The sequence below is a fragment of the Oryctolagus cuniculus genome, chromosome 5, assembly GCF_051225735.1.
Source record: "Oryctolagus cuniculus isolate XC-2025 breed Fujian yellow rabbit chromosome 5, ASM5122573v1, whole genome shotgun sequence".
Taxonomy (NCBI): Eukaryota; Metazoa; Chordata; class Mammalia; order Lagomorpha; family Leporidae; genus Oryctolagus; species Oryctolagus cuniculus.
Window position 1 is genome coordinate 93,337,096 of NC_142871.1, and position 14,387 is coordinate 93,351,482.

Genomic DNA, 14,387 nt, shown 5'->3' on the forward strand with positions numbered 1-14,387 from the left:
CCATCCCTTATAGGAGTGACAATTCCAGTTCTTACTACTATGCTTCCCATTCAGCTTCCCACTAACATGCCTGGGAAAGCAAAGGATGATGACCCCAGTACACATAGAAGCAGTTGGTGTTCTGTGCTCCAGGCTTTGGCCTGGACCAGTCCTGGCTTTGTGGGCCTTTGGGGAGTAACCAAACATTAGGTAGAAGATCTTTCTTGTTGCATTTCAAATAAATAAATAAATAAAATTGGAAATTCTTTTAAAAAACTAATTGGTACCTACTGTACGTCATTTCTGCTGTAAGCTTTATTAGAATTGACTCTGTGGCTCCATGTTTTCTTAACAACAGAAGTGTATTATGGTAAAGGGCAAGGCAGATTCCTCTTAGATGGTTGAGTATTAGCTAACTTTAAAAAAAAAATTTATGGTCTTCTCAGTTTGCATCTAATAGATACTGCAAGGTGAAATACTTTAACTCCTTAGCTGCTCTCCAAATCAATCTCATCGTAAGAAGTTCATATTAAAATTGTCATTACTTAGATAAGTAGCAAATTTCAAACTTGATTTAAGAATACACTAATAAGTGTTTTGGTTAAGTGGTTATAATTTAATATTTAAATTGTTAGAACTCTATTAAATAATAAACTAATTTCCTACTAATCTGGATAAAATTTATTAATAATTATTTCCCTAAACCTAACGTATTTGTGAGGAGAGTGAATTTCTAATGTCCAGCTTGCTGAAAGATATTCTTTTTTTATAAAAAAAAAAAAAGAGATTTATTTATTTGAAAGGCAGAGTTACAGAGAAGCAGAGGCAGTGAGCTAGAGAGAGAGGTCTTCCATCTGCTGGTTCACTCCCCATATGGCCACTTGGCTGCAGCTGCGCCAATCCAAAGCCAGGAGCCAGGGTCTTCCACACAGGTGCAGGGGCCCAAGGACTTGGACCATCTCCCACTGCTCTCCTGGGCCGCAGCAGATAGCTGAATTGGAAGTGGAGCAGCTGGCTCTCGAACTGGCACTCATATGGATGCTGGCACTGAAGGCGGTTGCTTTACCAGCTACACCATAGCGCTGGCCCCAACATATATTATATATACATCTGTGGTCCTATAAAGTTCATGGAAAATGGAATTAAAATACAAGTGTATTTTGATGCAGAAAAATTTAGAAATTCTTGCATAGTTTTTCATCATATGCATTTTCCATGCACTTTTTTTTAAAGATTTCTTCATACTTTGAGAGCAGCTGCAGTATTTAGATGCCAAAAGTGGGGAATTTTTTACTTGGTAGCTAAATATAAAGCTATAAAATGGTATATTTTTTCTAATTTAACTCTTAGATTATTACATGCATATTGTTTATTTACTAAAAGGCTTAGAATTTTATATCATGGATTTAAATGCTGGCATAAATTAAGCAGTATTTTGAAGTGCTCAAACTTTTTATAGTAGTTACAGTTGAAAGTTCTTTAAAGCACCAGTTGGAATTTTGCCTTTTTTATGGCTTTTGATACATTTATAAAATTCAGCATAGATGTTAATTTAAGTGTAGTTATGAGAATATAAACTATCCTCTTTAATTACCAATTATTCTGGAAATTTTCTTTGTAATATCAAAGGTTCAAACATTTTTATATTTTATAGTTGGATTTTTCATTTTTGGTTGAAATCTTTGAAAATTCAAATGATAAATGGAAACACACTATTTTAGTCATTGTACATGGGTTTTCAATTCTTGGTATTTGTATTGACCAGCATCTGTTATTTTTTGGTTATTACATTTAGCATACATTAATTTTTATCATTTTTTGTTTATCAGTGAATTAAATGACTGTTGGGGTAGCAGTTTTATTCTGTGGTTTTATTCAGATGGTTTCACAAAATAAATGAATCTTTTCCACCTAAGTAAAACAAAATGTTAACTAGCCAGAGCAGATTACATAATATTTAATATAACTGCATTACTTTGTACAGCAAATATTTTGTTTTTTACATAACAGGTGAAATATTACAGACATTTAGCTCCTGATCACTTGCTACAAATATGTCATCGACTGGGACCTCTTCTTGAACAAGAAATTCCTCAAAGTGTTCCTGGAGTACAGACTTTATTAGGAGCTGGAAGACAGTCCTTGCTACGCACAAATAAAAGTATGAAAGTTTTCCAGTAGGATTTATAGATATTTTCTCACTTTTTTTTGTTGATGTATCCTATCTTTATATGCATAATAATATATGTGTTTAATAGGCTGCAAGCATGTTGTGTGGAAAGGATCTGCTCTGGCTGCATTGCATTGTGGAAGACCACCTGAGTCACCAATTAACTATGGTAGTCCACCCAGCATTGGTGAGTTGTTTGAGTTGGTAGCCTCTTCATGAAGAATTTTTGTAAATTAAAAAGACTCTCTTTGTATTGTATGTTATCATAGTACTTCATGTTATATATGTCAGCATTTAAAGTCATCGTTAATGCCATCAGTTTTTTCTAATCTTGTCATAATTATGTAATTGTGTATTATAATGTGTTATAAAGGCTAATTAGCTCATTAGTATTTATTTTTGAAAAAAATTCCTTACCAAAACGTATATTGTTAGATTTAGTGAATGAGCATTGGTATCATAATTCAGAATAGTTATACTGGTAGAAAACAGAAATCACTGGATTGTCTTTTAGAGGCAGTGTGCAGTTTTTGTTTTTAAAGTCTCAAAGAAGGAAAACTAACGCAGAAATATCTTCTTCTTGAAATGCTTCCTAGACCCATGCGTTTGATCTCTACTTCTACCAAACTCTTATCTTGCCTGGATTAATACATCATTCTCCAAAATAGTCTTATTTTTGGTGTTTTTTGCCACTCCCTTCTGGTATATTATGTAACACTATAATATTAATCCTACTCAGTTCTAACTCTGCTGTATCATTTTTCTGTTCAAGATAATATAAAGAGGTTGATGATGATATTTCAATGGTATTGTGCTTCTCTACCGTTAAGTAAACTCCTTTCAGAGACTCTCACATTTGAATTATGGGCTCATCTCCCACCCCTAGTCTGCTACCTATCTGGGAATGTTATCTATCTTTTCCATTTATCCAAATTTTCCTTCTTCCTTTTCTCAATACGTACTATCCTGATAGTCATTATTATAGTTTTATACAGCTTGTATTTGGTGTTTACTTATGTATTTTTTTCCATTTTACTTTCAAGCTTTTGGTATCTTTTTATTTTTCTTAACTGTTAAAAAAAACATAGAAATGACTTTAAAAGCCCAATATAAAGATCATTTTGTTTTACCTGGAGCATTTAGTTCTTTGTATGTAAGTGTTGATACATTTGGGTTTAAATCTATTATCTAACTTGCTACTTTGAAGGTGATCTTTTTTTATGGTTACGTTTAAGATTTTTTTCTTTCGCTTTGATTTTCTGAGGTTTGCCTGTGATACATCTTGCTGTTAGCTTCTTTTGTTTATCTTGGTTTGAGTTGTTTTAGGCTTCTTGAATCTGTAATGTCTTTTGTTGGCATTGAAGAATTCTCAGCCATTATCTCTTGCAATAACCTGTTCACTCCATTCTCTCTCTCCTTCTCTAGGACTCTGTTAAACAAATGGAAGACTTTCATTTTATACTCTGTTATCCTATCCTCTACTCTATGTTTTATATCTTGCTGTCTCTGATACATTCTGGATAATTTTTTCTGACCTATTTTCCAAAGGTGTCATATGTGATATTTGCATGGTAGGTAATCATGGATAGTCATGTTCCTTTGTTTGTAAACAGGATTGTCCATGTTAAACAATAATTTCAATACATAGTTTTACTATGATGAACAATCATTAAAACAACAAAGGATTTGAAGGAGTAGGGTATGTTTGCACTTAAAAAATTATACTAAGGGGTAGAATCGTTTTCCTGAAAGAAAGGAATGGTAAAATATAGGATCTTTCTCCTGTAGGGAAGAGTTTATACTCTCTCTGAAAAATTGCACATCCACATAATAACATTAATATGATATGCATGTTCTTTCAATACATTTGTCAGGTAGCCCAGTGGTAGGCAATGAAAGTTTTAAGAGTGATTGATGGTAAATAACTTTCCTCTTAATGTTTTCTTTGTGAGTAATTACTATGTGCCAGGCACTTTCCTGAACATTTTCCATTAACATTTTCTTTTAAACTCTTAAATAGTTTAGTAGAGGAACAATTTTTATTTTATGGAGAAAGAAACTGAAGCATAGAAAGGTTTGGTAACCAAGGCCACACAGTCAGTGGGATGTAAAACCAGGATTCAGTCCAGACAGTTTGACTCTATTATGCCATGCTTTAATCCCAGTAAGTTAACAATAATAACAACACTTGGCTACTCCAGAAAATAGGTGTTAGTTATTATTATTGTTGTTATTATCTTTGCAAAAAGATGCTACAACTTTCAGAATCAGCTAAAATATTTTAGGTCAGATCAGGAAATAACTGCTGACCTGGGTATAGGGAGTACCATATGTGACAAAAATACATTGGGTTTTGTATCAAGTTATAGAAGTGTGGCTTATTGATTCAGGTAACAGAATTAGGTGCTAAACATTCATTGTTAGACATTAAGATAAACTTTTTTCTTTTCACATTTTCATGAAAATCTTAGTTCTTTATACTAAGATTTCTTATTTATCTGTACTAGATCCAATTTTGCTTACTTTTTAAAAAGTTGTATTTATATACAGTTTTTGTAATCAGTAAAGAGAAATCGGACTGCTCAAATTGTACTTACATTGTTATAGTTTAGTGTCATGTCTTTTCGACTTCACCATGGTGTACAATAGTTTGTCTTGATGTTGCCGAAAAGTTGTGAAGTTGATGATGATGGGAAGAAAAAATTAATCAGGTTTCTTGGGCAGAATAGTTTTCTTGCGTAGTGATACAATGTATAATTTCAAGCTATGGTCAAGAATAGATCAGAAGAACATTTTGTTTTAAAGATTTATTTATGTACTTAAAAGAGGTATATGGGGAGAGAAGGACAGGGAGAGAGAGAGGTCTTCCATCTGCTAATTCAGTTCCCCAGTTGGCTGCAACGGTCAGAGCTGTGCCGATCTGAACCTAGGAGCCAGGAGCTTCCTCTGAGTCTCCCATGTGGGTGCAGGGCCCAAAGACTTGGGCCATCTTCTACTATTTTCCCAGGCCATAGCAGAGAGCTGGATGGGAAGTGGAACAGCTGGGGCTTGAACCAGCACCCATATGCGATGCCAGCCCTGCATGCGGCAGCCTTACCCCCTATGGCACAACGCCGGCCCCCAGATGAACATTTTTAATAAATCTGAACGTTTGTACTTTTGCTTTTGCCACTTTCTGCCTGGCTTCCTTTAAAAAGTTTTCTTTGTTCTGTCCTTGCTCAGTGTATTACCAAGTATCAATAAAAGTAAGAAAAAACTCTTCACGTTTTAGCTTTTTTTAAAGTACAGATTTAAATTTTTAAAAAAGTTATTTATATTAATCTACTTAGAGTAACAGAGGAGGCAGACAGACAGGGATAAGCTTATCTTCTATCTGCTGGTTCACTCTGTAAATGTCTGCGATAGCCAGGGTTTGGCTAGGGCAGAGCCAGAATCCTGAAATTCCATCTGGGTTTCCCATATGAGTGGTAGAGTACCAAGTGCTTAAGCCATCACCTGTTGTATCCCAAGATGAGGTAGCAAGAAGCCATATCTGAAGTAGAGCCCAGGACCCAATCAGAACTTTGATTTGGGATGTGGGCCTCCCAAGTGGTGGCTTACCCTCCTGTGCCACAATGCACACTCCAAAATGCTTAATACAGATCCCAAATATGGAAATTTTATTTGGTATAGTGTTCTTTTTTAAGTAAACTTTTAATTTTGGAATAAGAAATTATTTATTGAAAGTTACACAGGTAGTTCAAAGAACTCTTGTATACCCTTCATGAAGCTTATCTCGGATGTTATAATTTTCCATCACCTACTGTGTGTTTCAAAACTGTTCAACCAGTATATGTATTACTGTGAACTAAATAGCAGACCTTTTTCATATCTCACCAAATTTTTTCACTAATTATATTTTTCCAAGATCCAATCCTGAATGCGATACTGCAACTGTTAGGGTTTTTTTCATTTTTGATTGAACTTTTTGCTGCAACTCAGAATTATTTAAGATAGAGTAGTGGCAAGATTGGATTTTCTCAGGTAAACTGTTAGACCTCTCTATTTGAATATCTCCCATTTTTTTCCAAACTTAAAAATGTCTGAAATAGGACGTTTGACTCTCTGAAACTTATTATTCCAAGGCACAAGCCTGGAAGTAATTTTAGATTTAATGTTCATTTCTTATGTCTGTTTAGTAAATAAGATTTGTATATTTTGTTACACTCTCTTGAATCTGTTCTACCTACTATCGCCATAGCTACATTTCAAGCCTTGATACACTTCTTGCTGGGACTATTTCATTCCTTCACTCACCAATAAATATTGAGTCCTTATATTTATCTGGCACTAACTACGTTCTGGATTCTCCAGGTAAACAAGAACATGGCCTCTGCTGTCCTAGAATTTATGCATTGTCCTGATCCCTACCCCTAGTCTGTTTTTTATACCTTAGGATTTAACTCTAACCAGAGTTTCTTAACCTTGTCATTGTTAATATTTTGAACCAGATAGATCTTTTTGTAGGCAGCTGTCTCAAGCATTGTAGGGTATTCATCCCTGGTTTCTACCTGCTGATTGCTGGTAACACACCCCCAACTTCTGGTGGCAATGAAAAGTCTCCAGGGGATGACATTGTGGCGTAGCAGGTTAAGCAACAACAGTATCTCATATGGACGCCAGTTTGAGATTCCGCTGCTCCACTTCTCATCCAGCTCCTTGCTAATGTGCCTGGGAAAGCGGTGGAAGATGCTTAACTGCTTGGGCCCCTGTGTCCATGTGGGAGACCCAGAAAAAGCTTTGGGCTCTAGACTTTGGCCTGGCCCAGCCCCGGCTGTTGGGGGCCATTTGAGGAGCGAGCCAGTGGATGAAAAAACTTTTTATTTCGGCAAGTGCCGCGGCTCACTAAGCTAATCCTCCGCCTTGCAGCGCCGGCACACCGGGTTCTAGTCCCGGTCGGGGCGCCGGATTCTGTCCCGGTTGCCCCTCTTCCAGGCCAGCTCTCTGCTGTGGCCTGGGAGTGCAGTGGAGGATGGCCCAAGTGCTTGGGCCCTGTACCCCATGGGAGACCAGGAGAAGCACCTGGCTCCTGCCATCGGATCAGCGCGGTGCGCGGGCCGCAGCGGCCATTGGAGGGTGAACCAACGGCAAAGGAAGACCTTTCTCTCTGTCTCTCTCTCTCACTGTCCACTCTGCCTGTCAAAAAAAAAAAAAAAAAAAAAAGAAAAAACTTTTTCTTTCTCTGTCTCTGCTCCTCTCTGTAACATGTTTTATAAAGAAATAGTAGAAGAGGAGCTCAAACGCTCTAAACAAATAAAGAACTGGAAATTCTAATTTGGTCAGTAAATTCTATATACATGTGTAAAAATATTACACTGTACTCTATATAAAAATATACAAGTATTATATGTTAATAAAAAAGGTCTTTACACAATGGTAGTATCCCCAGGGCAAAATTAATATTGCTTTAAACTTTATGAATACAAATAGGATCAATCATGTCATGCTTCCTCTTTACCCCCATTGATTTCCAATAGTGTCCACAGTACCCTTCCCTAATCTGTACCTGAGCTTTAGCTTTGTACTATTCTTTGGCAGTTCTTAAAATTGGCCCTCTCCTTTGTTTTTTCATCCCTTTGTCTCTGAACATGTTTTATTTCCTCTGGATTTCTGTTTGTACATCTGAATGTCTGTTCACTTTTTAAAACTTAGATGTCACTGGGCAGAAATCAGTGTATTTATCTCTGTTTTAGCATTTTTTGTTTTTTGTTTTTTGTTATTTGAGAGGTAGAATGACAAACAGAGGGAGAAACAGAGAGGAAAGGTCTCCACTCCTCAAATGGCTGCAACAGCTGGAGCTGGACTGATCCAAAGAAGCCAGGAGCCAGGAGCTAGCTTCTTGTGGATCTCCCAAGTACTTGGGCCATCCTCTCTTGCTTTCCCAGGGCATAAGCAGAGAGCTGGATCAGAATAGGAGCAGCTGGGACAGGAGTAGGTGCCAGTGTGGGATGCTGGCGCCCTAGGTGGACGCTTGGCCTAGTACGACATAGCACTGGCCCTATTGTAGCTTTTATTACATGGTTGTGGTTATGTGTTTACCTTTGGGTTCTCTACCCTTAGGTACTGGAAGGCAAAAATTATGTTACTCGATAAGCCCATCTCTTTAGTACATATTAAGTAAAAAGACTATTGGGAATTGTTGTGATGCACTGGCACAAGAAAAGTTAAGAGTTGGGTAAAAGATAAAAGAAACGAAATAATTGGTAGGAAGAAGACAAGAGATTTAGTCCAAGCATAGCTTTGATATAAGAAGGGGAAAAAAATTCAAAAAATTATTTTAAGAAATTAAGGATTGTGAGTGAGCTAATTTATATGTTCATTACACTTAGAATATTAAATCCCATTCCTATACAATTTAAGAACCACTTGAGGCTATGTCTGTGTTTTCTTACTTCATTTTATCTGCTTATAAATTCCAACTACTTTGTACCTCCTAGTCATTGATGTAGATTTTGAAAATTGAAGTAGTCTTAGACTTAGGGGAGGAGACCCAAGGTGGTTGGCTGCTTTGCAGAGCTCTAGATCCTCCTTTAATACAGTTTACAGAAGCAAACAAAAGACCTCACCAATCTGTTATCTGTTGTTATTACTTCTAATCAATCTGTTGTTTTTAATTTGTAATTCATTTACTGTGGAGGAGAGATGTGAATGTATAGGTATAGGCACCATTGCCTGTAGAAGCACTAAGGAATTTCTGGTGTCCTTTCCTTTACCTCATTAGTCAGGTATAGTTTATTTTCTACGATACACAATTGTACATCAATAGTAAGTGGGTATCAGCAGGGGGAGATTAGAAGAGACATATCTTGCAGCTTTTAAATTTATATTTGGAGATAAGTTAAATGCATGTTTATCTTGTGAAAAAGACTGTAATAGAGTAAATTAAAGCACTCAAAAACTGATCATTTTGTTTGCATTTTTCTTACATTTGCCATTTGAACAAAGTAAACTTTTTATCTCTAGGTCTTTCATTTTTCATCTTTTGGTGTCTTGACTAAGTGCTTCCCTACCTTTGTGTTTCACTTGTTGATTTTCAGAATTGTTACTGTTAAGTTCTGTTGTCTGAATGAGTGAGGATGAATAGTTTTGAGAAATCCAGTTCTTAAAAATGAAGCTTTGCCTTGAGAAATAGCTTTATTACAGAAACATCCAATTAATGCTAAGGAGCCTGAATGTTACAAGGAATCTTAGATCTTGTCTATGTTTGTGATTTTCTGATAAAATTAATTTGAGGCTGGTGCCGCGGCTCAATAGGCTAATCCTCCGCCTGCGGCGCCGGCACACCGGGTTCTAGTCCCAGTCAGGGCACCGGATTCTGTCCCAGTTGCCCCTCTTCCAGTCCAGCTCTCTGCTGTGGCCCGGGAGTGCAGTGAGGATGGCCCAAGTCCTTGGGCCCTGCATCTGCATGGGAGACCAGGTGAAGCACCTGGCTCCTGCCTTCGGATCAGCGTGATGCGCCGCCCGCAGTGCAGTGCGCTACAGCGGCTATTGGAGGGTGAACCAACGGCAAAGGAAGACCTTTCTCTCTGTCTCTCTCTCTCTCACTGTCCACTCTGCCTTGTCAAAAAAAAAAAAAAAAAAAAAAAGCCTAATTTGAACAGAGGCAGCAAGGAGTTATTAAAACTACATGCAGGCTGGCGCTGTGGCTCACTTGGCTAGGCCTCTGCCTGTGGCACTTGCACCCCGGGTTCTAATCCTGGTTGGGGCACCGGGTACTAGTCCTGGTTGCTCCTCTTCCAGTCCAGCTCTCTGCTGTGGCCCAGGAGGGCAGCGGAGGATGGCCTGAGTGCTTGGGTCCCTGCACCCACATGGGAGACCAGGAGGAAGCACCTGGCTCCTGGCTTTGGCTCGGCACAGCGCCAGCTGTAGCGGCCATTAAGGGAGTGAACCAATGGAAAAAAAAAGGAAGACCTTTCTCTCTGTCTCGATCTCACTGTCTATAACTCTCTGTCTCTTTCACTAACTCTGCCTGGCAAAAAAAAAAAAAAAAAGTAAAAAAAAACTACATGCAGATCTTTGAAGAAAATACTTTTCTCATTTCCAGTGTTATATAAGAGTACTTCGAAAAGTTCTTAGGAAAATAGAATTAAGAGATTTTATTTTGGTACAGAAAATGTTTGATATTCAGGCATATTTTTATCATAATATACATCCTCCATGAGCTTTTTGAAGACCACTCATACTTGGATTTCAAAATTTTTTGCACTAAAATAGACATCTTTTAATTCCATTTTTCATAAACTTTTTGAAAGTACCCTCATCACATTTCCAAGTTTGAATTATTCTGCAGTTGATAGTTTTGTAATGCTTAATCAGGAGTTCATTTTCTAGACTCTTGATTTTCTTTTTTCTTTCTCATATATTTCCTTTTTTAGTGTTTGTTTTCATCTACTTGAAAGGCAGAGAGAGAAGAGAGAGAGTGTATGAGAGCACCATTCCATGCACTGGTTCACTCCCTAAATGGCCACAACAGCTGGTGCTGGGCCAGGTGGAAACTAGGAGCCTGGAACCCAATCTGGGTTCCCATGTGGGTGGCAGCAACTCAAAGTACCTGAGCCATTATCCACTGCTTCCCAGACACATTAGCAGCTAGCTGGATGGAAAGAGTATCTGGAACTTTGTATGGGACTAGGGCATCTTAAGTGGAAGCTTAACCTGCTGGGCCACAATGCCCATTTCCTCATATGTTTTTACATAATTATTAGAAAGATTGCTTTATGTTATGAAGCTGTAAGATTTACCATATAATATATAATTCAGTAAAGTGTGAGATCATAATCTGTGGGTTTTTTCTTGTTCATTTTTTCCTAATATTCTCTACTCAGTCTTGTTCTTTCCCTTTTTTCAATCAACTGAATTCGTATTTTAACCCTACTTAGATATATATTCATCTTTTAAATATATTTATTTCTACTTTGGTTTTCTCAGTAACTTTTTTTTTAGAGCTCATTTTTCTTCAGCTTTTCTAGTCATAATTTTACAGTTTTATAGTTTGTGTTTTTGTTTAATGATTTCGGACTTAGCTATTTTGTTTTGGACTTTGTGGTTCCCCCCCCCCCCCCACTATACCATAACAACAGCCCCAGAACTCTTTTTATTTTGAATTTTTAATCTGTTACATTAATGATCTTCCTGTTTCTCTTTGGGACAGTATTAGACTTTTTCACTTTTTTCTCTCTACCCCTCTATGCCTTCTGTTCTTTTTGTCTCTTAAAAACAAGTTAGCTGTGAGAAACTCCCAAACTTTTATGGTGTTTTCTGTGGTTTTTAGAGGAATAAAGTTAATATCCGTCATGCCCAAGTTAAACATATGTAACATAGAAAATTTTTTATTTTGCTTGAATTTGTTATTACGATTGATAAAGGGGGGCAAAAGTTTGAAAAATGAGTTTCCTTAAGAGAGTTTTTTTTTTTTTTTTTTTTTTTTTTTTTTTTTTTTTTTGACAGGCAGAGTGGACAGCGAGAGAGAGAGACAGAGAGAAAGGTCTTCCTTTTGCCGTTGGTTCACCCTCCAATGGCCGCCGCGGCCGGCGCACCGCGCTGATCCGATGGCAGGAGCCAGGAGCCAGGTGCTTTTCCTGGTCTCCCATGGGGTGCAGGGCCCAAGCACCTGGGCCATCCTCCACTGCACTCCCTGGCCACAGCAGAGAGCTGGCCTGGAAGAGGGGCAACCGGGACAGAATCCGGCGCCCCGACCGGGACTAGAACCCGGTGTGCCGGCGCCGCTAGGCGGAGGATTAGCCTAGTGAGCCGCGGCGCCGGCTTCCTTAAGAGAGTTTAAAATCACTGCTCCTGTAGCTCTGTTTTAGTTTCTTTTATAAATAATAGAAAGAAGTTTATTTTTAGATTACAGACTTGATGAAAGATCTCCTCTGCTACCCTTTTTTGCTGATATATTAGGCAAGCAATTCCAGTAGCAATTAGGAAGCATTAGTGATTTCCCTTTAATTTGCATCATATATGAGTGCACATCAAAAGTTCATGGAAAATTGCATTAAAAGATGTTTATTTTGACGCAAATTCTGAAATCCATGCATAGATTTCATAATAATCATTTTTTCATAATTTTCATAATATGAACTTTTTGAGGAGCTTTTACACTTTTCTGGAGTGATTACTGTTTTTTATATTGAATTTTCATATCTGCTTGAAGGAGGCAAACTATATATATTCTCATAAGATCTCTGACTTTTTTTTGTTGCTGTTGTTACAGTTTGTTTGTTGGGGCTGCTGTTGTGGTGCATGGGTTAAGTGGCCATCTACCGGCATCCCGCATGGGTGCTGGTTCTAGTTCTGGCTGCTCCACTTCCAATCTAGCTCTGTGCTGATGTGTCTGGGAAACCAGCAGAGGATGGCCCAAGTGCTTGGACCCCTATGCCCATGTGGAAGACCTGGAAGAAGCTCTGGGTTCCTGGCTTTGGCCTCGTCCAGCCCTAGCCATTGTAGCCATTTGGGGAGTGAACCAATGGATCAAATATGTCTCTATATTTCTCTCTCTCAGTAATTCTGACTTATAAGTAAATAAGTCTTTAATTAAAAAAAAAGATTTATGTATTTGAAAGGCAGAGTTAGAGAAAGGAAGAGAGAAAGGCAGAGTTAGAAAGAAGGAGAGAGAGAGATCGAGATCTTCCATTTGCTGATTCACTTCCCAAATTGCTATAAAGGCTAGGGCTGGGCCAGGAAATCTAGGGCCAGGAGCTTCTTCTGGGTCTCAAGTATTTGGGCTATCTTCCACCACTTTCCTAGGCACATTAGCAGGGAGCTGGATAAGAGGAGCAGCAGCCAGGGCATGAACCAGCACCCATATGGGATGACATTGTCCCCGGCTGTGGCTTCATCCACTATACCACAACAACAGCCCCAGAACTCTTTTTATTTTGAATTTTTTTGGAAGCTCTTTTGAAGTTAGGATTTCAGCATTTTTCTATACATACTTTGAAATTAGAAAGTCTGATCAAACTGAGTAGATATTTGTATAAATGGAATAGAAATTTGCTTAGCTCCTTAAAAAAAGCTGCAGGGGAAAAATCTTCCACAAAATTCTTGAAAGGCAAAAGAAAAATATTTTTAGTCATATTTACTTCTATGATACTTGGGGATTTGGTTGGTTAGGGACAGTTCCTATAGATGTTAGTATAAAATACTTTTGAGTATGGAAAATATTTATTTGCTTTAAATAACAGTTATAAGATAACCCAACTTTATTAATGAAGAAATTGATGCTTTGAGAGGTGGTAATTAATTCTGTGAGATCTCTGTTTATTTTGCTTCAGATCCCATGCATTTAACTTTATGTCACATTTTTATAGCACTTTTTGCCTTCTTTTTAAAGTTTTTAATGCACTAATGTTGTATAGGTTGTATCCATTTATTGTTTTGGATATGGCAGTCATTTGAATTATGCTTCAGTGTATGAACTTTAGAAACAAGGAAACATGGTATGTTCTTTTAAGTATTGCCAGATAAATATTTAAATTTGTGAGAATTTTGGTTTCTTGAGAAAACTCTTATCTTGGTGTTGAATTGATTAAATCTTTTCTAAATGAAATTTTGTTTTTTAACCTTTTGATTTCTTTTGTAAAATCAGCTTTTGCTTTTAGTTACATCCTTTCCAAACCATTCTCATTGTCAAGAGAGAAAACTGTAATAAATTATCCCAAAGCAAATCTTGCTATACTGCTGTATTCTTTTCTTCCCAAAAACCTTCAACCTATTATTACTTGAATTTAGCTCAAAATGCTCAGCATAGCTTGTGAGGCACTCTGTAGTCTGCTCTGCACTTTCTCAGTCTCGTCTCTTGACATTTGCTCTTTTGTGCTCTGTGTGTTAGTCATGCCTAACTTTATACTGCTTGAATGCTGTGCTGTTCTCAGCCTAGGCCATTGTACATGCTGTTTCTCATCCTGAAATATGCTTACCTTATCACCATTCTTTGGCTGTTCATTTTTCAAGTTTTGGTTTAAATGTCAGTTACTCAGAGAAGTCTACCCAGACTCCTTGATTTATACCACTGTCATCCCCTCCTGCCTCTGCTGCAAATGTTTAGAACCCTTTGCTATATATTTCAAGATTTCCCTATATCTTCTAATTGATAATAGTTATCATTGTTGTAAGTCCTTGTTTCATGTCTTTCTCCCTTGCTTGACTGCAATCTCCATGAGGGGGTAAGTACATGTCTTTTCTTTTTCCCTGTTATACC

At 37.5% G+C, this 14,387-nt stretch overlaps 1 protein-coding gene across 16 annotated transcripts in view; it reads left to right on the forward strand.

Annotated features, from left to right (window-relative positions):
* Positions 1 to 14,387, forward strand: part of PHIP (PHIP subunit of CUL4-Ring ligase complex) — a 164,062-nt gene that overhangs the window by 15,354 nt on the left and 134,321 nt on the right. For all 16 annotated transcript variants that reach the window (XR_011388640.2, XR_007922917.3, XR_016233922.1 and 13 more), the window contains 2 exons: positions 1,990 to 2,140; positions 2,238 to 2,336. Coding sequence is in view for 8 of the 16 variants with exons in the window: in XM_051854539.3 (XP_051710499.1) it covers positions 1,990 to 2,140; positions 2,238 to 2,336 (250 nt within the window). In the remaining 8 variants the exon portion in view is untranslated. The remainder of the gene's footprint in view (positions 1 to 1,989; positions 2,141 to 2,237; positions 2,337 to 14,387) is intronic.